Raw genomic sequence first — 27302 nt, forward strand, 5'->3', positions numbered from 1 at the left:
GTTCTCCCTCATTAGTTAAAATCTGCGTTAAGAAAAATGTAAGGACCATAGATAGCGTATTGAGAGCAGCATCCCTTTTTTTTGTCCTGTAAGAGTGTTCCTGCTTCTTTATTCACTCTTTATCCTTCAAGGATAATATTATCTCTACAGTATTTTACCTGCACGGGTCTCTCTCTATCATAACTCTTAGAGCATCAGATTTAAAAATTTTCTACTTATCTCAATTTATATTGGCCATAAACCAAAAAAGTATTTTCCTTTTGTTATTAATGCCCCACTCTTCTAGCTACCATTGTTCGCAGGAGTGTGATAGCCATTTTTTAAATGAATAGTCAGAGGATGGTAACATTTTGCTATTGAGTCAAGAGAAGTGGGGACATTATTTCCTTTCTGAATTACAGGTAATAGCGGATTTATAGAGTTTCCCCTTTACGTAAAGCACTTGACTGAGAAGTTCAAAGAGAGTTGCTAGTTTGATTCCAGAGGATCTTTTCATACAGTCTTTTTTCAGCCATAGCCGAAAAATCTTAGAGTGAATAAAAGTGAAGTTCCTCTAAGGAATGGCTTAATGGAAGAGATTTGATTTCTTCTTCTTCAGTTGTGTTTTGAACGCATTTCCACCAGCTGTTTACTTATTACATTACCACATTGTACCACTGTTTAATTCTTGTAGTGAATGCAGGCAAAGACAAGGTTCTTCTTCTTCCTCCTCTTCCTCTTCTTCTTCCTCTTCTTCTTGTTCTTCTTTTTCAGCCCTACATTACCTTTTTTATGTTTCCTGGGCAAAGCTCCAGAGAAATCCCTTTGCCACTGATGTTCCAGGAGAAAGGAAATGCTCAGCTTGTTCCATCAGTAAGACACTAATGCTGGCTTAGGGATTCTTGGAGTTGAAGTGCTTGCTTTTAAAGTTGTTAAGGACAACCATCATTGATATATAGCCAGGTTAGGAAGCTAGAAAGAAGCCAAAAGGAAACGGATTCTGAGGAGTTGAATCTCAACCATTATCAGTTCAAAGACCAGCTGCTCTTCAATCCCAAGATCTAAAGTAAATGCTATACATTTGCACAATATGGGTTTCATTCTATAAAATAACATTTATAGAGCAACTGGCTTTACTAGATCGATCTTGCTGTCCAAATGACTAAACTCAAACTTGGTTGTTGTTGGCTAGCCCTTTGCCTTTATCCTACTTTTAACCAGGATCAGTCAAAAATACTCAAAACCCCACCCCCCCAAAAGCAAAAACAAGATGAAAGCTTCGCTCTCTTATTTTAAATATCCATCTAACTGGTAAAGTAATCTTTCTGATTTTGATTCTTGCATTTGGTTTTCTCAATTTTGATGGTCATGCCCAATAGTTGGATGGACAGGTTAGATAATTTCCCTTTAGCTGGAAAGGGGGCTGGACTGTTTGAAGTAGAATTATTCCCCATTCCCTGCAGAAGAAAGCAACAGAGGGAAAAGCCAGTTGAGTGTATGTAGACTTTGCCCATCTGTGCATTTAGGAAATAACATCTGGTTAGAAGTTGGGTAATACAACAGCCTCAAAGAAAATTGGTTATATTTTCTAGGTTTCTAGAGAAAGCCTTATTCTGTTTGGTGTTGAAATATTTTTCAACATCTGTACTATTTAAGTTACCCTTGACCATTAGATAGATAGATATAGATATAGATGATATAGATATAGATATAGATATAGATATAGATATAGATATAGATAGAGATAGAGATAGAGATAGAGATAGAGATAGAGATAGAGATAGAGATAGAGATAGATAGAGATAGAGATAGAGATAGAGATAGATAGATATATAGATATAGAGATAGAGATAGAGATAGAGAGAGAGATAGAGATAGAGATAGAGATAGAGATAGAGATAGAGATAGAGATAGAGATAGAGATAGAGATAGAGATAGAGATGATAGAGATGATATAGATATAGATATAGATATAGATATAGATATAGATAGAGATAGAGATAGAGATAGAGATAGATAGATAGATAGAGATAGAGATAGAGATAGAGATAGAGATAGAGATAGAGATAGAGATAGATAGATATAGATATAGATATAGAGATAGAGATAGAGATAGAGATAGAGATAGAGATAGATATAGATATAGATATAGATATAGATATAGATATAGATAGAGATAGAGATAGATATAGATATAGATAGAGATAGAGATAGAGATACATACACATATAAAGGTAAATATATAAAATACATTGATCATAATCCTTTAATTATTTTCGATTATTACTTTAATAATTAATAACTTCAAATAATAAAGCAAAATTCATTATTTTTTAAAATAAAAAGCGCAAACCATTTCTTCTCTGGAAATCACCTCTTCAACCTATTTTGATGAACTATGCAGCATGAAAATAATATCTTTAATATGGCCTTAATCTGCTACCATTTCAGTTTCATTTAATGGTTTGGGGTTCTTGTATTACATAAGAAAATGTTGGAAGGAAAATCCATCTGCTTCAGTTCCAAGCTGGGAGAAAGACACTGGAAACAACGTGGAGGATGGAGGCTGATTGGAAAGAAGGTCCATTTATTGGTGAACGGAACCACAAACCACATGTGATTCTGGGACAGTTGTCAAAACGGAGTTTGGAGTGGGTGGGTTTTTATACCTTCTGGATTTCTATGGGGTCATGTAGGGGTCACGGCTGGCTCTATAGGCAAAAGGGGAAATGCAAATCATACGTGTTTGTCTGAGCTAATTTTGTCAACCTTTGGCTTAATTGTGTTGCTTATTATTTTGCTTACCTGAAGTTCCTGCCTGATCCAGTCTTTCTGAATGGATTGCCAAATCTGCATTTCTAAAAGCAGGCCTCCTCAGTTTATGCTTGGGGCAGGGAGACTGAGGCTGGTTTCTGCCTCCCTTAAGGTTTTTCCCCCCCCATTTATCCTTTAGAGGAAATATTCTATCCTGCCTTTTTAATATTCCTCAAAAATATTTCATTCTTGGGGCGGGGGGCTTCCCACAATTGGAAAAGCCTCTCTCTGATCATTCTCCAATATACATAATTTTATTAACCAGTATCAAATCTCCACCCCAATTAGATCTTGAGGAATTTTTCAATACTGTATTCAGATTTGTATATTCCTTATTGATTACTGAAGTGTATTTACTGAAATACCTTCTTTCTCACTACTTGCTCTTGCGGGAAACAGAGAATTCCCAGAGTTGTTTCTTATTGTTGATGTCATGTTTTCAAATTCCAGCTGTGTGGTAAAGCATTGCTTTGAAAATTAGTATGTGAACTTCAGGTGGCGAGGATCTGTATTTATATTATGAGAAGTCAAGCAAGGGCATACAGAGAACATGTTCTCCATTTATTAACTTAGTCTCGGGCTATGAAGTAAAGGAAAATCATTATGTGAACTTTTATTTCAGATGTTTAGATCTATGAGAAATGAAAGGGGATCAGGCAAGGTTGATATTCTTGGATATCTTCAGAAATAATCAGCACAGGGTTTATTTTTCTTAACCAGATTGGCTATGCTAACTTCAGCATGGTTAACTAATACGATGCCAAAATGACAAAAATTGCATCAAAACGGAAGGGCCAGCCTTTCGCACTTGCTTTGCAACATCCCATCCAGGTTCAAAAGGAGCAGAACTTGTGCCTTAATACCTATTTTACCAAGTGCCTCCCCACAGACACCTGTGTATGTTAATTTTCCCCTGTCGGAATGCAGTGGGTACAAGCAGAGAGCAGTTTAATTCAGTATTTCAGTCTTTGCTACAGATAAACATCTTCCCCTTCCCAATCATTGTGATGGGAGAATCCCTGGTGAGCATCTTCAGATGAAAATGAATGTACCGGTATTCGTTCCGTGATGTAGTCAGTCATTTGATTTTTATTCTTTGGTATTACTTCACTTCTCTCCTTTTCTCTGGGAAAAAATACATCTATTACTTTTTGCAGGCAAAATGCCTTCCTCTTTTGCAGTTGTCCTTAGTTCATTTCAGAAACACCCTGTTTTTCCAATCAGAATCACAAAAATCAATGCAGCACAGCCCAATCCACATAGGCTTCTGAGATTCATCTTAATTCTATCTATAATCCTATTTACGTACCTATATTTCTCACACTACATAGACACCTATCAGTTATTTTAAAAAGTGTATGCAAAATTATGGGGTTTTTTCCCCCTAAAACAAGGGGAATTATTAAGATATACAACTAACAGATAAATCATCCCATTGAGTTCAGTGGAGCTTAATCTCTTTAAGAAATATGCTTTAGGAATATGGCATAAGCATATATAAGAAAAGGAAGAGCCATTCTGATGTAGCAGTTAACGCATCAAGAGAAAAAGTGGGAGGCTGTGAGATCATAAGTTCCAACCCCACCTTAGGCACAAAGCCTGCTGGGTGACCTTGGACCAGTAACTTTTTCTCTGGAAAGGACACAATGGCACAATGGCAAACCTGAAATTTTGCCAAGAAAACTGCAGGGGCCTATTCGGTTAATCGCCATATGTAACCAAGTAAGATAGATAGATAGATAGATAGATAGATAGATAGATAGATAGATAGATAGATAGATAGATAGAATGGATGGATGGATAATGGATAAGGGAGAGAGAGAGAGAGAGAGAGAGATGATGGGTGGATGGATGGATGGATGGATGGATAAGGTAGGTGGGTAGGTGGGTAGGTAGGTAGGTAGGTAGGTAGGTAGGTAGATATAATGATGGATGGATGGATGGATAAGATAGGTAGGTAGGTAGGTAGATAGATAGATAGATAGATAGATAGATAGATAGATAGATAGATAGATAGATAGATAGAATGGATGGATAATGGATAAGGGAGAGAGAGAGAGAGAGAGAGATGATGGGTGGATGGATGGATGGATGGATGGATGGATGGATAAGGTAGGTGGGTAGGTAGGTAGGTAGGTAGGTAGATATAATGATGGATGGATGGATAAGGTAGGTAGGTAGGTAGGTAGGTAGGTAGATAGATAGATAGATAGATAGATAGATAGATAGATAGATAGATAGATAGATAGATAGATAGATAGATAGATAGAATGGATGGATGATGAATAAGGGAGAGAGAGAGAGAGAGATGATGGGTGGATGGATGGATGGATGGATGGATGGATGGATAAGGTAGGTGGGTAGGTAGGTAGGTAGGTAGGTAGGTAGGTAGATATAATGATGGATGGATGGATGGATAAGATAGGTAGGTAGGTAGATAGATAGATAGATAAATAGATAGAAAGATAGATGATAGAAAGATAGAATGGATGGATGGATGATGGATAAGGGAGAGAGAGAGACAGAGACAGAGATGATTGGTGGATGATGGATGCATGGATGGATGGATGGATAAGGTAGGTAGGTAGGTAGGTAGGTAGGTAGATATAATGATGGATGGATGGATGGATAAGATAGGTAGGTAGGTAGGTAGGTAGATAGATAAATAGATAGAAAGATAGATGATAGATAGATGAATGGATGGATGGATGGATGGATGGATGGATGGATGGATGGATGGATGGATATAATGATGGATGGACGGACAGATGGATGGAGGGACGGATGGATGGACGGACAGACAGAATCAGTTAGCAGTCAATGAAGAAAAAATAATGATCACATTATCAATATGAATAACAGGTTAATGGCCCAGAACATTCTTAAGACATAAAGGAGTTCTTTTAGCCTTCTTGCTTCACAAAGTGGAGTCATTTGCTCATCTACAGGTAGTTCTCGAGTTACAACTACAATTAAGCCCAACACTTAACGCGGCTAAGTGAAACATTTGTTAAGTGAGTTTTGCTTTATTTTTACGACTTTTCTTGCCACAGTTGTTAAGTGAATCATTGTATTGGTTAAGTTAGCAATATGGTTCTTAAATGAATCTGGCTTCCCCCTTGACTTTGCTTGTCAGGAGGTCAGATAATGACCAGTTGCCAAGCGTCTGAATTTTGATCATGTAACCATGGGGATGTGGGGAAAACAGACATCTCACTTTTTTCAGTGCTGTTGTAACTTTGAACAGTCACTAAGCGAACTGTTGTAAGTCAAAGTTTACCTGTATCTCACTTTCAGCCACAGCTCTTGGATTCGTAACTCATCAGCTGACTTTAACTTCCATTTCACATCCTTTGGTCAGGCATTTCATGGTGCCTTGCAGCCAAAATGGTACAATTCAAAATACTGAAAGTACGTCCTAAGAATTAGACTTTTCCCAAGAAGGAGAGGCATTCCCTTACTTCTGTCCCGAGAATCTAAGCATCGCTCCAATCATCCTTTTGCACATTTTCAGGACTCGGATGGCTGCTTAAGTCATCCCTAATTAGTCAAAGAACTTAAGTCCTTTGTCCTGACCTTGATGTGTGACTGATCATTTTTCCTGGATTCATCATGAATTTTCCATGACTTCCCCCTGGTTCATCCTGAAAAGATTCTGGTTATAACTATGCTGCTTAGTCCATATTGATAAAAGGATTCAAGGGCTCCTCCTATTTTTTATCAATCTTTTGATAAAAGATGGATAAAAGATAAAAAGATAAAGAATTCCTTTTGGCTCTTCTGTTAAACTATGCAAATTATTCTCAATCCCAGCTTCCATAATTGCAATTAAACTCAAATTAAATAACAAGTAAATTATGCGACTATGGCCTGCTAATCTAATATCTCCACTGAACCAGTGATGAGATTCAAAAATTTTTACTACCTGTTCTGTGGGCATGGTTGGTGGGCATGGCATGGCTTGGTGGGCGTGGCAGGGGAACGATACTGCAAAATCCCCATTTCCTCCCAATCATCTGGGACTCAGGAGGCAGAGAATAGATGGGGCCGGGCCAATCAGAGATGGTATTTACCGGTTCTCCAAAATACTCAAAATTTCCGTTATTGGTTCTCCAGAACTGGTCAGAATCTGCCAAATACCACCTCTGCACTAAACCCATGTTCTAATACTTCAGGTACTAGTCCTATAATTCAGAGGAAGTCTCTAAACTAGGCGTGTCCAAACCATGGCCCACAGATCCCATGGGGTCCTGGACAGCTAGTAATACAGCCCCAAAAGATCATAATAAAAATATTAAAAATTAAAGGAAATTTGTTATTTACACACATTAACTACTTTATATATTTTATATGAAGTTCATGGCAAATTTCTGTCCATTCAGTATATCCAAGGCAAGCCAAATGGTTATACACGCTTGCTCTAAACAATGTTACCAATATTCATAGTATTTGCATTGCACATAATGCAGAGATTTTGAGTGCAGCATTTTAATTATTGCTGCAGTTCTTCGCTCTTTTTTAAAAAAAGAAATACAACTTAAAACTTTGCTAAATAGTTCTGCAGTGCAGTGCAAAGCAATGTCGCATATGCTGAAGCTTCTTGTGTCCACTGTGATTCCTTCTGTTCAAGAGATCAATGGTAGCAATCTTCCACACTAGGAGCAGCATATTTAGATAAGGTTAAGGAGAGACAGAGAGCAATTGGCACATGCTCTGAATCAATAACTTGTAACTATACATGTTTAGTCCCTCAAGGTTAATACCTTTCAAATGGTTGGAAATTGATTTAAGTCTTTTCTCAACTAGGGTCAAGTCTCTTTAGTGTACATTTGCATGTATCTTTGAAGAAAAATATACTTTCCTGATTGGTATTAGACCTATAAATATTCAAGTCTTAGTGTTGTCCAAATAGTGAGTTTAATTTATCTTAGACCATTTTTTTTAAAAAAAGGAATTGAGCAAAATCGCTGTCTGTGATATATATTGTTGGATAATGACAAGGGCAGCTTAAGGACTAAGAACACTGGATGATTTTTTTAAGTTAAAAATTGGACAACTTGGCAGAATAACTTTTTAAAGATAAAACAGGCTTGATGTGCAGCATCTGGGATCCTGAAATGTTTGTCTGACCTTGCTCCTTAATATGTAATTCCTCCCCCGGGGACTCCCACAGCAGCGACCCCAACCCTTTGGGCACAGTGACTCGCTCCGCGAACCGGAGAGAGCGTGGTTTTGCATGCTGCCTGCAACCCGCAAATGGGGCTTTGCTTCTTTCTGCCGCCCAGTTGCTAGCATGCCACGGACCGGTGCCAGTTCACAGACCAGTGTTGAGGAGCCCATCCCATAATATCCCTAGTACTTCTCTTAGTCCTCCCTGGCAAGATGATGGACTTATTCAGGTGGCAGGTCTTTAGAGAGTTACTTGTTAGATAAAATGGACCAATGTAGGTCATAATGTGGAATCCATTTGATATATGCAACCATTACACCTCTATGGGATCTTGTCACCTCAAGGCTGGATTATTGCAATGTGCTCTACATGGGGCTACCCCTGAAAAGCGTTCGGAGACTACAGCTAGTCCAGAATGCAGCCGCACGAGCGATATTGGGTGTACCGAGATACACCCATATTACACCCGTCCTCCGCGAGCTGCACTGGCTGCCAGTTGGTCTCCGGATGCAATTCAAGGTGTTGGTCATTACCTTTAAAGCCCTACATGGCTCAGGACCAGCCTATCTGCGAGACCGCCTACTGCCATAGACCTCCCAATGGCTGATAAGATCACACAGGGTGGGCCTCCTTAGGGTGCCGTCAGCCGGACAGTGTTGGCTGGCGGGGCCTCGGAGGAGGGCCTTTTCTGTGGCCGCTCTGCCTGTGGAATCAGCTGCCCCCAGAGGTCCGGACCTCACCCACCCTCATGGCCTTCAGAAAAGCTGTTAAAACCTGGCTGTTCCAGCAGGCCTGGGGCTGTTGACCTTATCATGTAGGGTCCAGCCCCAATGTGAATGTATGTGTGTTGGAGAATTTTAATCTTTATTTTTATTTTTGTTTTTTTTTCTTTTCTTGTTCTGTGTAAGCCACCCAGAATCCTCCGGGATTGGGCGGCCTATAAATCTAATAAATTAAATTAAATTAATTAATTTTACTTTGCAAAACAATACAGACTAATAAACTACCTTTCCCACTCCCCACCCAGTGAATCAGAAATGCCTTCTCCCTCTCCATGTCATTTACCTTTATCTTCCCTAATTTCAACCACTTCAGCGGTATTCATATAACCCGCATTTACCAGAGAAGGAGGCTTATAAAGCCATGTTGGAAGGAAAATCCATCTGGCTCAGATCCAATCCGGGAGAAAGACACTTGAAACAAAATGGAGGCTGGAGGCTGATTGGAAAGAAGGTGCATTTACTGGTGAACAGAACCACCAGGATTTGTGCTTCTGGGGCAGCTGACAAAATGGAGTTTAGAGTGGGTGGGTCTTTATACCTTCTGGATTCCTACGGGGTCATGTAGGGTTCATGGCTGGCTCTATAGGCAAAAGGGAAAATGCAAATCATACGTGTTTGTTTGAGCTAATTTTGTCAACCTTTGGCTTAATTGTGTTGCTTATTAGTTTGCTTATCTGAAGTTCCTGCCTGAGCCACTCTTTCTTAATGGATTAGCAAATCTGCATTTCTAAAAACTGGCCTCCTCAGTTTCTGCTTGGGGCAGGGAGACTGAGGCTGGTTTCTGTCTCCCTCTCTCCCTTTGGAAAAACATAATATCTGCCTTTTTAATATTCCTCAAAATATCTCATTCTTCTGAGTGGGGGGGGGGGGTTGATTCTCACAGCCATTTGGTATCAATGTGGTTATGTCACATGTCATGAAAGATGGGAATGAAGGCTAGATAGCTTTTGCATAAGGCTCAATAACTGATACCAAGAAGAAAGCACAAATAGGCAGGGAAGTTTGATTTGGGAAGTCAAACACGTTAACTACTTGTACAGAAGAGAGTTTACTCTCATGACTGTTCGTCAGCCTCAACTGTCAATTTTCAGTCTCCCCGGAACAAAGAGATTATGTTTACATCGATGGCTTGAATACAACTTGTCCATTGGGAGGCACACATGCAGACTGGCATTCAAAATGACATGCAATCACACAAATTGCCTTATTTACCTGTACAGGGTAAATGATCTGGAAAATCCACATCAGATGGAAAAAATTTTTTTTGACATGTTTCTCTCACAAAGATTGAGGGTTTTGCATTACAGCAAGAAGTTTCAGAGAGATCTGTCTAAAATATGCAGGAAAACCCGACATGGTTGGAATAAACTGCAAAAAGCACAATTTACGGAGTTTTATCGAAGCTGTGATAAACTGACAGTTAACAGCATTTGTATCAAGTGGGGGTTGAAAGACATCATGCTATTCATAGTTGAAAGCTCAGGTACTGGAGGAGGTGCATCTCAGAACAGTAAAGTGCGACGCAGTTCACAGGGATAATGGTAGTAGTGAGCAGTTTGCAAAGTTTCTCAGGTTGTGAGCAGGTCCCCAAACACCAAAAAACCTGCACTACTTCAGGTTACTACAAGGATTGATCTGTCTTGCAAACAATTCATGAAGGTTTTGCAAGATTAATATACTGATGTAGCCTTTCGTGGACAGTATCTCACAAGAAATGTTGGGCTCTGGGATATAATGACCATGATTTGAAGAACAGGTTGTTCGATGTTTTGCTGGCAACTGTGTTTTGCATCTTAAGAGCCGAGGTGGCACAGTGGTTAAATGCAGCACTGCAGGCTATTCAGCTGACTGCAGTTCTGCAGTTCGGCTGTTCAAATCTCACTGGCTCAGGGTTGACTCAGCCTTCCATCCTTCCGAGGTGGGTGAAATGAGGACCCGGATTGTGGGGGCGATATGCTGACTCTGTAAACCGCTTAGAGAGGGCTGAAAGCCCTATGAAGCGGTATATAAGTCTAACTGCTATTGCTATTGCTATCTTTAGAGGCAAAGGGGTTTCCTACACAGAATTGTTGGCAGGCTTATTATGATCACAATCTTCTTAGTTGTGGTGGAAATATATACAAAATGACAAGAGACGTTTTCCAGCATAGGCACACATATTATCATTTGAAATAATTTTTTGGAAGTGCAGATGTTCCACAACTACCTGTGAATGGCAAAGGATCACAGTCTGAAGTGGAAAAGTTTTGGAACTTCCTGAAAAAAGACTAGGATCATGCATGTAACAGCACCTTATCATCCAACTATGAATTGATTGGATGAAATGTTTCTTCAAAGTTTTAATAATGCTTTGTGAACGATGAAAACATCATACTGAATCAAATTATTGCAATGCAGTGCACACAACATAACTCGAACTGCAGTAATGTTATTCTTGGGATTTACTTTGCGTACAAAGTTGGATCTTCCCAAACCTAATTTGACAAGAAATGTTTGGGACAATCATCTGAAGCTGAACAGTCATCTTACGCTGAAATAATAAGGAGTAACCCACTGAGGAGAACTTAGACATACACAAAACAGTTGTGGACACTCAACTGAAATGAGTTACTATCAAATTAACTGTACGCCAATTGCCAGTATCAGACAAATCAATCATTCCTGTTTATTTGTTTTTGTCACTATTGGCACCATCCCATTAACATTTGAAAGAAAAATAGAACTCTTGTCTAGTTTTTAAATGCAATACAGTCTGTATCTTGATGGAACAATTTTTGCAATTTTTACCGACTCCCTGGGATTAGCGTGTCTAGATGTTTTAATAAAAGAAGCAGCAGGAAAACAGAACTTTAATGTCTTTTGTTTTATCAGAGGAAAAAATAAACATTTTTTAAAGTAAAAAGGATATTTTAACATGAAAGAAAAACTAGGTGTAAGCTGACAATTTCATCTATCCAATATTGTTCAGTCTTGATATGATATACCTAGCTGAACTATTTCCTTTGTACACAACAAACTGTTTGCTGCCACAGAAATCTTAGACTTAAAATGAGCATTTTGGAGAAGTAGCAATGCAAATGAAATCAGCGCCTGCCATGTGAAAAAACCAGTAGTTTAGCTTGACAGCAAATCACCTACATCTCCTATTCAGGGTTTGAAATACTTTGTTCTGCATGTTGTTGGTACCAGCAAATCATAAATCTGATCACCACGGAAACAAGAAAACATCCTTAGTATAAATAAGCTGTAAACCGTGACAGATCACATATAGGTTTTGTGGCAATTCTAAAATGCTTGCCTGCTGTGCAACCTCCTGAGTTTTATCATTTTCAAGCCGTCAGTCATCAATGAGCATAAATTTGCCCTCTCCATCCCACTTACGTTTGAAAAAAGACAAAATGTGCCTAGATTTTAAATATAATATAGTCAGTATTTTGGTGGAGAGAGAGGTTTCTGCAATTTTTTTACAGAAGCCACATTCACAGATAATGCTAAGGCATATTATTTGTAACAATTGTTAATACATCTGATAGCTCTTACAGATAATACAATAATGAATTAAACCATTGCATCCTCTCTCTCATCAGGATTTAGGATTCCTTTGATGCTCACCAGCCACTTTAGCTTCAATTTTGTATTTGAGTGTAAACTCTGTTTAAATGTCCCAAAGGTGTTTTTTTTTCAAGGGGCAACTAGACTTTCACTTCTCATCCAAGAAGCTTCTTCAGCTCTGACTGGATGGTGAGAAATGGAAGGATTTATACTCTTTGTAGACAGCTGGTGATTTGCATTCTTTTAGAAAGTCATTGAGGCCACTTGGGGATTTATCTGTGTCTTCGGTATCATCCGAGTAGTGCAAATGGATGTGGAGCCTTCTTGGAACTGCTGAAAGGACATTGTTGTAGACAGGAGATAGATGATGTTGCATCCCTCCTGCTCTGTTGAAAGAGGGCAGTTCGATTTTGACAATAGCAATAGCACTTAGACTTGTATACTAGTTCATAACGCTTTTACAGCCCTTTCTAAGCACTTTACAGAGTTAACATATTGCCCCCAACAATCCGGGTCCTCATTTTACCAACCTGGATGGAAGGCTGAATCAACCTTGAGCCTGTGGGACTTGAACTGCCGAACTGCTGGTGACCCGACCTCTCTTTCAAACCAGCAATCTTCTCTGTCCAAAAAGTGGACTTTTCTGCCTTCAAAGGATTGGCATTTGTCTTTTAAATGCAGATGCTGAATCTTGTCCTGGTGGGTTTGTTCTCCTTTGTTTTTCCATGTGTTCATGAAGTGGCTGTTTGTTTCCCCAATGTACAGATCTGCTTATGGCTCACAGCATTGCATACACCACTGAGCAAGTAGACTGGTTGCCATCTTCTCCTAAAGTGAGATTAATGATATTCTCTTTAAATTATGACAATGACTTCTAAATTTACCTAAAGGCATATAAGCATACCTCTGCAATTTGTATCCTCTTTTGCCTTTTCTTTGTAATGCATTTCTTCTATTTTAGCAGCATCGAAGTGCTAACATGGTACAAAGAGATTATAGATTGCAACGCTGTATTTGGGAATAGCTGCCAATAGAGCTGGATCTTTATCTGCTCCTTGCACTGAATTGCTTCTTCTAGTCAGTGTAGCTTTCTCATTTAGTTAACAGACATGGGAAACGAAAGAAAAAGATCAATTTAAACATCACCTGTGAACAGAATAATTTAGTTCATGGAGAGCTCATTTGTAGCTTTCCGAGTTGGCATATAACTTAACTTTTCCATCCACGGTGAGTAATACAATTCAGCCCAAATTTTTTTGTTGTTAAGTGAGATTTTGTTAAGCGGGTTTTGCTCCATCTTGCCACAGTTGTTAAGTGAATCACTGCCGTTGATAAGTTAGTAACCTGGCTGTTAAGTGAATCTGGTTTCCCCATTGACTTTGATTGTCAGAAGGCTGCAAAAGGGGATAACATGATCCTGGGACATTGCAATGGGTAGAAGTATAAACCAGTTGCCAAGCATCTGAATTTTGACCACATGTTTATGCTACGAAGGTTTCGACTGAAAAATGATCCCAAGTCACTTTTTTCAGTTTCGTTGTAACTTTGAACAGTCCCTAAATGAACTGTTGTAAGTCAAGGACTACCTGTATGTGACTGGAGTAGGCAAGGGAAATGCAGTGATCATGAAATGGTAAGAGCTTCTTAATGTTTCAATGAATTAATCAAAACCGTCTTCGGGGCTATTAATAAATTTCAACCTGATCTTTTTCTTTGGAATAATTTAGGACAGTGTTTCTCAACCTTGTCAACTTGAAGATGTCTGGACTTCAACTCCTAGAATTCCCCAGCCAGCGAATGCTGGCTGGGGAATTCTGGGAGTTGAAGTCCAGACATCTTCAAGTTGACAAGGTTGAGAAACACTGATTTAGGAGAAAGATATACAGGGGAAAGGAGAATCATATACAAACAGCTGAAAATATATGCCAATGTTCATTTGCCACACATGTGCCATGAAACTTTAGCAGCATCTGGATGTAGGAAAATAATAATTCATCACCACCCTTCTGAAACTTTGTCTAACATTTAAAGAGAAAGCGAGTGGGGGAAATAGATTTTTAACAATGAATTAAAGTGATCGATCACATCCTTGGATGAAATGGATTTTGCACACCTTTTCAATCAGGCTTTAGACCTGGATTTGGCACTGAAGTTCTCTAGTCCCCCATTGAACAATTAGTTGTCAAGAAAGAAAAACGGGGAAAGCAACTTTTGGGATGTTTTGGATCTCTCGCTGGTTTTCAATATTGTGACATTCTTCTGGGGCCTGAGTAGTTAACTTTGAAATGCTTCTGTTCCAATATCCAAAAGAAAGTTCTTGAGAATTTTTTTCTTATAATTTTTATATGATGGGATTCTGTACGGTTTCATTTTCTCCCCATGTTGTTCAATCCTTGCAAGAAAGAGAGAGGGGGGAGAGAGAGATAGAGAGACAGAGACAGAGACAGACACACACACACACACACAGAGAGAGAGAGAGAGAGAGAGAGAGAGAGAGAGAGAGAGAGAGAGAGAGAGAGAGAGAGACCATTTAGAGATTAGCAATACAATGTTATACGATACAGGTGAGACATCAGAACTGTTCAACTGGTGCCTGGCTGCTGTAATGGGCTGGATTCCGAACAAAATCCTGAAGCTCATTCCAGAGAAGATAGAAGTGCTAATGAAGGATGGATTCTCTCTCCATTTTTGTGTAATCCAGCTTGTTCTGAATGATGTTAAATTTCCTCTAAAGTTTATCGTTTGGGCAGCTTCTGTGTCCATTTTTGTATGTAGTGGCCGAAGGGTGTTCTATCTGTAGAACATAGCACCTTTCACCATTTCACAATCTATAGTAATCCATAAACTAACAACTTCCTTTTTAGATTACTGTAAAGTATGGAGCTGACTTTGACAATGGTTCGTCATTTTCTACAAAATTCTATGCCTTCAAATGCTCAGAAGTGGCACTTTTTCAACGACATTCCCTAGCAAAGTGGAGTTTGAAAAAACTAATTTTTGGCCAGGGAAAAATGTGTCCATTTCACAAAGTCTTTTAATGATGTGTTAATGCAGCTGTTCAATATTATAAGTATAGTGCTTGCTTTTCATTTTGTTCTATAGTTAATAAAAAGTCTCAATGAAGGTTTTCACTCATTGTTGTAACTGATTGTTTTACATAAAAACTTAAAACTTTTTTTAACGAGAATATAGCTAGCCCCCTCCTTGCTTTTTTTTTTAATTGTTAAAAAGTGAAATACTTCAGAGGACTCTCTCCTACTTTTATGTATGACTCATTTTTTAAATCCGTTTCACCCATTTTTGTAGCCTGCGTTTATGACTTTTGAATAGCTTCTCTTGCTGTTTTATTCAGACTGGATGTTTTAATTTGTGTTATATTCTATGCAATCCATTGAGAGTCATTTGATTGGTTAGGGAAATAGGCCGATAGAGGTAGCCTGTTTGCAATGCCACATCTAACTTTGCACAGTTTATTGTATAGTATGCTAATACCAGATTATATTAATATGAGAAGTGGAAATTGCACATTCTATTCTTATAGAAATTTAACCTTAACCATGGCAAGAATATGACCCAGGAACTATTTTTGACCCTTAGTCCTTAAATTGATGTTATCTCTTCCCCTGTTCATAGCTGAGACAAATTAAAAACGGGTGTTTCAAGAGCATTTACTATTTTTTCCCCAATACAGTTACTGTACTAACATGGACAGAGCATCTGGCATGCTTCATCAAAGATTTGGTTGTAGACAGGGTCAGGAGTTGGGATATGGCCATTCCTATTGGTCATTTCAGGCTTTAGTCGCCATGCCCTTTTTTCTCGAGTCACTGGGCAATGCCCCCCATAATCATATTGTTTGTGTTGCAAGGAAGACTGAACATCTGGCCTCCACTGGTTCCATTGCCCTTGTCCAATTTCATGGCCATTCCCTTATGCACAGTTTTGCTGATATTTTGAACAAGCTTTAGACTTTCTCCAGAGAAAGGTAATCCTGTACTGCATCGAAAAACAATTAAAACCTGGAGATCCAGCTTCTGCCAGATGACACTAATGATTGCATTATAGGTTTTGGTTGCTTTTTTTCACATGAACCACACCATTGCTTTAAGTGGGGGAGGGGTGGGAGTCCATTTTTCCAGATCCAGCCACTTACAACAGCTCCAGAGGTGGGTTGCTCCTGGTTCAGCCTGGATTGGGCAAACCAGTAGCAGCAGTGGTGGGAGGCTCCGCCCACCTGCCCAGAAGCTTCTGTGCATGCGCAGAAGCTTCTCTGCACGCGTAGAAACATTGCATGTGCGCACGAGCGTGCACACATGAGCAAACTGGTAGTTAAAAAAATGGAAACCCACCACTGAACAGCTCCCTTCCCTTCTTCACCAAGGATGATGCTCACGCATTATCAATTCCTCCCAATCCATTTCACCTTGAGACTTTCCTCCACGTCTATGACCTATCATCATGGTTAGTTCTGCATTCTTTCAGAAGAACACTAGACCCAGATTCAGAAATAGCCTGGCTGACTCCATTTCTGCAACCTGCCACCTTGACAGCTGGCCAAGCCACCAATTCTAAGCATTCATCTATATTCACCTCCATACTCCAAGCTCATGAACTGGAGCCAAGCAGTTTAACCTGACCATCTGGCTGTGCCCAACACGAGATCTCAACATTAGATCTTGTTGCTTTTTTCCATGGGTTATTGAAATAAAACATTCCTAACATGACCAAAGTTTTTTATATGGAGATTTTATTTTCTCCTTCAGTGAATCTCCTAAACTTAGGGGGGAAAAAATGGAAAAAGCATGGGAAAATGCAGGTCACAAGTGGAAGATACTGTAATTATTCTGGACACCAACATTCCCCTTCTAAAAAAATTAATAAATGAAGCAAGGTGATTGCACAATAAAAGCTTGAATTGGAAATACCTTAGAAGAAGTTGCCACTACAAAAGTATTAAATGACCAAAACACACTATGCTTATTTATTTAATTTAGTACTGACTTTTAATTGATATTGGCTTAATTTGAAAAGTGGATGTGCCATTTCATGAAACCACAAGAAATCTTGGAATAAAGGCTGAGTATTTTGGTTTACAATACTCATGTGTCTGTGTGTGTCTGTGTGTTCTAGAAATGCTATAATGTAGTATGCTAATGCATCACATAAGTAAAGCAGCATCCCATGGTGATTGTGGGGAAAGACATTAATCCACGTATTTATGTTTAGTTTTATCACATATATTCCTCATATCTAAAGTGGGTTATCTTCTATAGAACATGAAGGTGACATATATATTCCATTTCATTTTACAAAAACCAGAGAGAGTTGTTATGAGCAGATTTACTTCACAGCTGGCTAGAATTTTAACTTTGTCTCCTTGCTTCAAGTGAAAGATCTCTCTTTGTGCTTTAGATTTTAATTGCAAGGAAATGTATAACAATTATTCTGGAAGATTGCAATGAATATGATGGCTTTACAGCTCTGCCAAATGAGCTCTGCACAATGTGAAATACATAATTCATCAGGATGGTGTGTGGATTTTAATTGACTCCACAGATTTTTTTACACGTAAAACACCATATTATGGACATAATTATAATAATGCTATAAATAGAGTAATTTAATAATTATGACATCAGCATCCACAGCAAGCTACAGTCATCCAAAAAAATGCCAACATATGCGTGGTGATGTCATGATGCAAATCCCATCCTTATACCCCATGTCTGAAGCCAGTGCATAAGCTACCGTACTTGGAAGTTGAATATATGTAACTCAAAAGGGCCTATCCAGAACAAATGCAATTTCCTACTGCACAAATTTGACGCAAACGATAAATATATTGTTACTGTTATTTTCCATAATTATGTTGTCTAAAAAGATACTACTTGTCCCATCTCTTAGCCTCAGCAGAGAGAGGCCTCCCAGTTCAGCGGTGGGATTCACTTACCTTCCCTACAGGTTCGCAAATGTGAGCTGGTAGAGACACCACTCACACATTACGTCCGGGCGGGTGGGCGGAGCCTCCCAGAGCCGCCGCTAGCAGCAAAATGGCCTCTCCCAATATCCCATATTTTATATCATAACTCAGCCTGGAGTTCATCAGTTCTAAACATAAACATCTTTTTTTTTAATCCCATCTTTTGTTTTATTATTTCAACATCAAGGGCTACCCATCAGTGTTGTATCTCAGGCATTTACTTTGGTCTTATTATAATCACCTTGAGTTCACTTTTTCTTCTTACATGTAGAATGTTTTTTTATTGCTATTTTCTTGAGAAGTTTTTCATTTGGTAGACTAAAATAGGAGAAAACAAGGGCTAAACTCTTGGTTTAATCTGCCATCCTTAAAATTGTACATCAGGAAAAAAAAAGCAGGTACCTTCAGTAATTCCTTGTTAGCACTCTAAATGAGGTATGAAATAATATTCTTATTTTTGCCTCTATAGCATAACTACTTCATAAGGCTATTTACATTCATATATAAAATGATTAAAAATGTCTGTCTACTACTAGCATTCAAGATTATGTATTTGCTCTAGGAGTAAATGCATTGAAGTAAGCACACAACATTTAAAATCAGAGATAAATTGGCATATTTAGCATATCTTCATGTTTAGCATGCTAGATTTTAAGGGAATTTTTTCCCCCTAATACATATAGTGGCGTCTTAGGAGGGGACAATTATTGGGGTTATAGCAAGTAAAAAGAGACAATTGAAATGTTTCTTTCATGAAGAAAGTCTGAAGAAAACATCTAATCTGAAATTGGTATTTACACTGGAAAGAAACCATCCCAATTTGGAATTCCAAACAAAATGCCAATAATTGGGAACTTCACTTTTATGCCAGTGTCAATGCCATCTCTGAAAGAGGGTTTTCCTAACAAACACATTTCTTGTTTAATTTGCTTTTTGAGTCAATTTGGGGTTATGGCATCAAGCTAGAAAGCAGGACATCATGAATTCTAGTCCCGCTTTAGGCACTTAGCCAGTTAGGTGACCTTGGGTGAGGTCCTGTCTCTTTCTCAACCCTAGAAAAATTTCTCCACCCTAGAAAACAGGCCAGAGCAAAATACTTCTGCATTTCGCCAAGAAAACTGCAAAAACCTGTCCAGGCAGCTGCCAGGAGTCAATACTGACTCAAAAGTACTGACACACACAAATTGTTATTTAATGGCTGCTTTGGTCCCAGCCATTATTATATTCATGAATATATTATCCTGATGATTGATTGATTATGAGCCATCAAGTTGATGTCGACTCTTAGCGACCGCATAGATTGATTTTCTCCAGAAATATATGATTATAGTCACAATCATTTTTATACCTATTGATGTTATTGGCACTTTGACAAGCCTATATATGAAATGAAGAGCCATATTATGTGGTCCACATAATTGGATACTGAAAGAAATTAAGTTTCTCGGCATCCCAAGTACAGAGTTGCCCATTTGAATGGCTGCTATGTAGTAAAATTAAACTTTAGCAAGCGCTATCACCATCCAAACTTTTCACAGTGTCTAAACTGTTTTACAATAATCCCTCTCCTTTTTAAAATAGTTGTTATTATTATTATTATTGTACAATTGTATCACAGCGGCCAGTTGTTTCGCCGGATTTGGCATTGGTTACTAGTCGGGCCCCACCCAGGGGCCTAGGACGTCGTAACATATTTTCGTAATATGCGTGCAGATCCAAGCAGTGCGGCTTTTTGCATTTGACTGATGGTGATTTTGTCAATTTTTAACTGTTTTAAATGTAATTCCAGTGCTTTTGGAATAGCACCCAGTGTGCCAATTACCACTGGAATTACCACTGCTGGTTTGTGCCATAGTCGTTGAATTTCGATTTTTAAGTCCTGGTATCTTGCGATTTTTTCATGTTCCTTCTCGGCGACCCTGCTATCACCTGGTATTGCGATGTCTATGATTGTGACCTTATTTTTCTCAACCAGTGTGATGTCTGGTGTATTATGCGCCAGTATTTTGTCGGTTTGTATACGGAAATCCCACAAGATCTTGACCATCTGATTTTCTGTGACTTTTTCAGGCTGATGTTCCCACCAGTTTGTTGCTGTTTTAATATTATAATTTTTGCACAAATTCCAATGGATCATTTGTGCTACTGAATTGTGCCGCAATTTATAATCAGTCTGCGCGATTTTTTTACAGCAGCTGAGAATGTGATCAACAGTTTCGTCAGCTTCTTTGCAAAGTCTGCATTTGGCATCATCAGAGGATTTTTCGATTTTGGCCTTAATGGCATTTGTGCGGATAGCTTGTTCTTGCGCAGCCAGGATTAGTGACTCTGTTTCTTTCTTTAATGTACCTGTTTTTAACCATAACCAAGTTTGTTCCCTGTCCACTTTATCTTTTATTTTTTCCAGAAATTGACCATGCAGTGCTTTGTTCTGCCAACTCTCCATTCTTGATTTTATCACATCTTTTCTGTATTCTTGTTTTGTCTGTTGGGCCTTCAGTAGATTTTTGTTCTTTACTTCGATTAATAGATGTTCTTGACTTTCTTTTAAATAATCAGCCAGTGCATGTTTTTCTTCTTCAACTGTTTGCTTCACTTGTAATAATCCTCTGCCACCTGATTTTCGGGGCAGATATAGTCTATCAGTATCATCACGTGGATGTAAACTGTAGTGCATTGTCATTAGTTTCCTGGTTTTTCGGTCCAAAAGGTCCAAATCAGTTTGTGTCCAGTTAACTATGCCAGCTGTGTATCTTATAACTGGTATTGCCCAGGTATTTATGGCCTTGATTGTATTTCCACCATTCAATTTAGATTTCAAAATTTTCCTAACTCTGTTGGTGTACTCTCGTCTGACAATAGTTTTTACTTCTCCATGCTTGATGTTATCCAACTGCAGAATGCCTAAGTATTTGTAGGCTTCATTTTCTTTGCATTTAATTAGTTGGCCATTGGGCATTTCAATTCCCTCAGATGCAGTGATTTTGCCTCTTTTTATGGATACAGTGGCGCATTTTTCCATGCCAAACTGCATTGAAATATCGGTGCTGAATACTCGGACTGTGTTTGTCAATGATTGGATTTCTATTTCTGACTTTCCATAGAGTTTCAAATCATCCATATATAGTAAATGCGAAATTTTTTCAGCTTTTTTGGCTGTTTGGTAGCCTAATTTCATTTTTTTTAAGATTACTGATAGTGGGATCATTGCGATGATGAAGAGAAGAGGTGAAAGTGAATCACCCTGGAAAATTCCTCGCTTGATATTAACCATTCCGTAGCTCTCATTCCCTACTGCCAACTCAGTTCTCCATTGTTTCATTGCCTTTTCAGTAAAGGATGTAATATTTTTGCTAATGCCAGTTGTTTCTAAGCATTTTATGATCCAACTATGTGGCAGTGAGTCAAATGCCTTTTTGTAATCAATCCAGACCATATTCAAGTTCGTTTTTCTGTTCTTACAATTTTCTAATATCATTTTATCAATTAGAAGCTGATCTTTTGTGCCCCTGCTCCTTCTTTTGTTGCCTTTTTGCTCTACTGGCAAGATGTTGTTTGTTTCCAAATAATCCATCATGTTATCTGCAATAATGCCTTTGAGTAATTTGAAGGTTGTTGGCAAGCATGTTATTGGTCTGTAGTTTTCAGGTGTTGTTCCTTTAGTTGGATCTTTCTGAATCAAGTATGTTTTTCCAGTTGTCAACCATTCATCAATTTGGCCCTTTTGTAAAATTTCATTCAGTTGCCTGGCCAATATTGCATGTAAACTGGTCAGATATTTGAGCCAGAAACCATGTAATTGGTCCTTTCCAGGTGATGTCCAATTCTTTACCTTTTTAACTCGATTTTTGACCATCTCAGTTGTTATTTCTAATACTTGCATTTGTTTGTTGCCAATGCTTTTCTCAAAGTCATGTATCCACTTTGCTTCCTTGTTGTAGTCCTTTGCATTTTCCCACAATTCTTTCCAGAATTCAACTGTGGCCTGTTTTTCTGGTTTTTCACTTTTGGTGTCACCATTTACATTAAGACTTTGATAAAAACGCCGTTGGTCTGATCGAAATTGCTGATTTTGTTTATATTGGATGATTCGTGCCTCATATCTTTCAATTTTTCTAGCTGTTGCTGTTATCTGCTGTTTTACAATCTCTACAGCTTCATTGATGTTTCTTGTATCCAATCTATATCTCCTGATTAGCCGATCTATGATTTTGTTGTTTTTAAGCCGTTGCTCATGCATGTTCTTTAAGTTACTAGCATCTGCCCTTAATTTTTTTTATTTTTTGTTCTAAACGGATTTTCCACTTTGGCTTTGATGCTTTTTCTGTTGTATGACTAGGTACTTTAATTTTAATGCCTAGTTCATTAGTGACTATTACAGCTGCGCTGTAATACCATTAACTGGTTTGTTTCCAAGATGGATCCCGGTTCAATTGTTGAAAACACTGCATTAACCATTTTCATGATAGGGGCCAAAATTTTCTTCGGCACAGTTTTTAGTGATGGTAAACGTTGCCTTTCCTCATTAAGCAGAAAATGCTCCATGATCTTATCCTTCAATTCTTTTTGTTTTTGAGTTAGTTCATCAGTTGGTTCAGTGATAACTGGTTCTAGTGGTGGTGATGTTATTTCCTCCCCAAGAGCTTCTTCTGGGAGTTCTACTATAATGTCTTTAGTTGTGTCTTGAATATCAGTTCTTTCCGCTTGTGATATTGTTTTTTGGGTTTTGCAATTTGCCTGAATTTCCTCATGTTCAACTTCACTAAACACTTTATTCCGTATAATAAATCGCCTTTGATCTGCTAGTCGTTGTTCACTAACATTTGAATCTGGATATTGTTGTTTCCATAATTCATACATTCGCTTTAAATAGCCTCTTTTTTCTGGCTCTGAGTTGTAGTAACAGGCCATTATGGCACGGTTTTCATCTGCACTATATTTTTGTCGTTTTGTTGGCTGGTCCACTTGTAGCCCACTTGTCGACGGATGTCCAGGGGCCCCAACATCCGCCGCGGCCCTTGTTAACCCGCGCGACGACCGATGCGGTATGGAATTCTTATTTGTTTTTTTCACCATATTGTATGGGTTGGCGGGGGTTTTTTTACGGGACCAGATGCCAACCTGATCCCAACCTTCCTTCTTTCTCATCCGGGCTTGGGACCGGCAATGGCGGAGTTATTATTATTATTATTATTATTATTATTATTATTATTATTATACAATTGTATCACAGCGGCCAGTTGTTTCGCCGGATTTGGCATTGGTTACTAGTCGGGCCCCACCCAGGGGCCTAGGACGTCGTAACGTATTTTCGTAATATGCGTGCAGATCCAAGCAGTGCGGCTTTTTGCATTTGACTGATGGTGATTTTGTCAATTTTTAACTGTTTTAAATGTAATTCCAGTGCTTTCGGAATAGCACCCAGTGTGCCAATTACCACTGGAATTACCACTGCTGGTTTGTGCCACAGTCGTTGAATTTCGATTTTTAAGTCCTGGTATCTTGCGATTTTTTCATGTTCCTTCTCGGCGACCCTGCTATCACCTGGTATTGCAATGTCTATGATTGTGACCTTATTTTTCTCAACCAGTGTGATGTCTGGTGTATTATGCGCCAGTATTTTGTCGGTTTGTATACGGAAATCCCACAAGATCTTGACCATCTGATTTTCGGTGACTTTTTCAGGCTGATGTTCCCACCAGTTTGTTGCTGTTTTAATATTATAATTTTTGCACAAATTGCAATGGATCATTTGTGCTACTGAATTGTGCCGCAATTTATAATCAGTCTGCGCGATTTTTTTACAGCAGCTGAGAATGTGATCAACAGTTTCGTCAGCTTCTTTGCAAAGTCTGCATTTGGCATCATCAGAGGATTTTTCGATTTTGGCCTTAATGGCATTTGTGCGGCAATGGCGGAGTTATTATTATTATTATTATTATTATTATTATTATTGTTGTTGTTGTTGTTGTACAATTGTATCACAGCGGCCATTTTATGATCCAACTATGTGGCAGTGAGTCAAATGCCTTTTTGTAATCAAATTATTATTATTATTATTATTATTATTATTATTATTATTATTATTATTATTATTATATAATTAAAAATTGACAAAATCACCATCAGTCAAATGCAAAAAGCCGCACTCCTTGGATCTGCACACATATTACAAAAATACGTTACAACGTCCTAGGCCCCTGGGTGGGGCCCGACTAGTAACCAATGCCAAATCCGGCGAAACAACTGGCCGCTGTGATAGAATTCTGTTGTTGCGAATAATAATAATAATTGTGTTCATAAGATTAAAATGACTGGAATTAGCTCATTATAGAAATATTCTAGAGTGGAATGAGATGTACAATATAATAATCTCCCTGACTTACTCTAGCCATAAATCTTGGTTGACAGAGGTGAAGCTTCAGAAGAATTTCCCAGATGTGCTTTTGTTTAAAATTCTTGTTTCTCTCACAGCTTCATTCTGACCAGGATAAAGGAGATGGTTCACTCAAGTACATCCTTTCTGGAGATGGAGCAGGGGACCTGTTCATCATCAATGAAAACACTGGAGACATCCAGGCCACAAGAAGACTCGATAGAGAAGAGAAACCTGTTTACATCCTTCGTGCTCAGGCGATCGTGAAAAAGACCGGGCGGCCTGTGGAACCAGAATCAGAGTTTATCATTAAGATCCACGATATCAATGACAATGAGCCCCTGTTTACAAAGGACATTTACAATGCCAGCGTTCCAGAAATGTCTGATGTAGGTAGGTGTCACATCACTCAACCCTGCGGGGATTAGTTTTCATTAGCTAGTCAAACAGCAGCTCTAAAGTTGGGATTATGAAGATCAAAGCAATGAGAATTAGCATGTCCAGCTGTGCATTTTTCTTCTCTACAGTAAGAGTGTGGGGGGGAGATAAAGACAGAGGATCTGCATTAATAGCAATAGCCATAGCAGTTAGACTTATATACCGCTTCATAGGGCTTTCAGCCCTCTCTAAGCGGTTTACAGAGTTAGCATATCGCTCCCACAGTCTGGGTCCTCATTTCACCCACCTCGGAAGGATGGAAGGCTGAGTCAACCTTGAGCTGGTGAGATTTGAACCGCTAAACTGCAGCTAACAGAAGTGGCTGCAGTGCTGCATTTAACCACTGCGCCACCTCGGCTCGATTAAGTCACTTGTGTTGGAAGAAAGATGACAGAGAAAAGTGATTTGTAGACGGAGATAAGCATCTGGCATCACTGTAGCATCCATTTGATAAAATGGTGGCTTAGTAAGATTAGATTATGCAGCAACACATCGTCCTAAGAGAAAGGTGGAGGACAATTCAAAATTGTCCTTACTGCATAGAAAGTATATTCTGTAAAACCAGGTCCTCTAATAGTTAATTTGCAGATTAGGCTAAATTGTAATAAACATGTATTTACTGCCATGTGTTCAGCAACTCTTTTCACATATGCCCTTCTACAAATATTACTAGATATTAGTATTACTTAGTAATTTCTAGAAACTACTATGTAATTTCTACTAAGTAATTGCTGATAGATTTGTAGTTGGAACTAAGATTGTATTGCAATACATGAAGGTCCCATTTGAATTAGAACTGACTTGCACAACTTTGTCTGTGTAGGTAAAGGGGGGGGGACACACTTGTGTTGTTTTTTGTTAACTGGAAAATTATTCACAAATCCATGCTATTTTTTCCCCTTTGGTTTTCTCAGTATTTCCACTTAAATCAAAATTCAGTAGCATCAATCATAGTATACACATATATTGGAATGTTTTTGCCTTGAATGAAGATAAACTATAAACTAGAGAGAATTCAGCCAGGCACATTAGCATCTGATAAAGTTCATGAACTGATTTTCATGTGTCATCTAAGTTTATGCAGCTACTTTATTGTAGCATTCCCACACACCAGCGTTAGGATCCATCTATCTTCTATCAGCCCAGCAGATGGGGAACACTTTTCCGACTTCGACTGAGCTTAGAAAACTAATCAGGCATGAACCTTGTTTAATAGTTGGATGAAAGACCACAAGGAAATTGCAGGGCTGTAAGCTACTCTGGGAAATTTAAAAACTATACCCAGTAGGAAGCAGGGGCAAACCAATTCCACATTGCACATGGATGTGTCCATAGAGTTGATCACATTGGATCACATTGTCCTGGTTTTCACCCATCAAATCTACGTTTTGCTGACTATTTCAATATTCTGATGGACTTAAGAGATTCTTTCACAATCGCATTTGGAGGATTGGGGAAGGGCTGCTATGAGAAGGTAAAATCGAGACAGATCAGAGCAAGAAAGGTTAGGAATCCTTAGGAATGGCTTTGAAGGTACAGAAAACTACAGTTAAAAACACGTGTGTGTGTGTGTGTGTGTGTGTGTGTGTGTGTGTGTGTATTTATTTGTATTTATTTGTCTTGTATGCCGCCCACTCCCGAAGGACTCCGGGCGGCTCACAATAGACAAGGGAAGGGGGAAGACAAAGACAACACTTTAAAAACAAAACCACAACATTCACAATTTCCGTGGGGCTGGATGTTTCACAGTGTGTGTGTGTGTGTGTACCCATCCATGTCCCTTTCCCTTTAATCTTCTTAATATTATCCAATCAGTATTTCTTTTGTATAAATATAAAATCCAATCAGTATTTTTTTAAAGAACTGCATTGTTTTATCTTAGAAAATAATATATAAAACAGTAAAACAAACAAACAAAATGAAGCAAAACAAAAACATACCTTCAACCCTAACAACTATAACAACAACAACAACAAAAACAGAGTACAAACAAGTGGGGGGAGTGGCCAATTACACTTAACACGTAGCATGTAGGATCCACCCTGGCTGGGTACTGAAAGAAAGGGAAAAAACAATAAATAAATTCTCCTCCCCTTTTACATATATATGGCAAATATAATCAAAGCAGTTAATTTCTCCATCTCTGGCAATTCAGTCAATTTCAAAATCCATTCTTGGATCTCTTTTTCCTTCCAATGCTTGGCAAGAACA

General features: G+C 38.6%; 1 protein-coding gene across 2 annotated transcripts in view; it reads left to right on the forward strand.

Moving 5' to 3' along the window:
• The window catches only part of LOC116512700 (cadherin-6), an 81512-nt gene that overhangs the window by 15661 nt on the left and 38549 nt on the right, over positions 1 to 27302 (forward strand). For both annotated transcript variants that reach the window (XM_032223311.1, XM_032223310.1), the window contains exon 2: positions 24752 to 25046. In XM_032223311.1, the coding sequence (XP_032079202.1) occupies positions 24752 to 25046 (295 nt within the window). The remainder of the gene's footprint in view (positions 1 to 24751; positions 25047 to 27302) is intronic.

This window comes from Thamnophis elegans, chromosome 8 (genome assembly GCF_009769535.1).
Source record: "Thamnophis elegans isolate rThaEle1 chromosome 8, rThaEle1.pri, whole genome shotgun sequence".
Classification (NCBI taxonomy): Eukaryota; Metazoa; Chordata; class Lepidosauria; order Squamata; family Colubridae; genus Thamnophis; species Thamnophis elegans.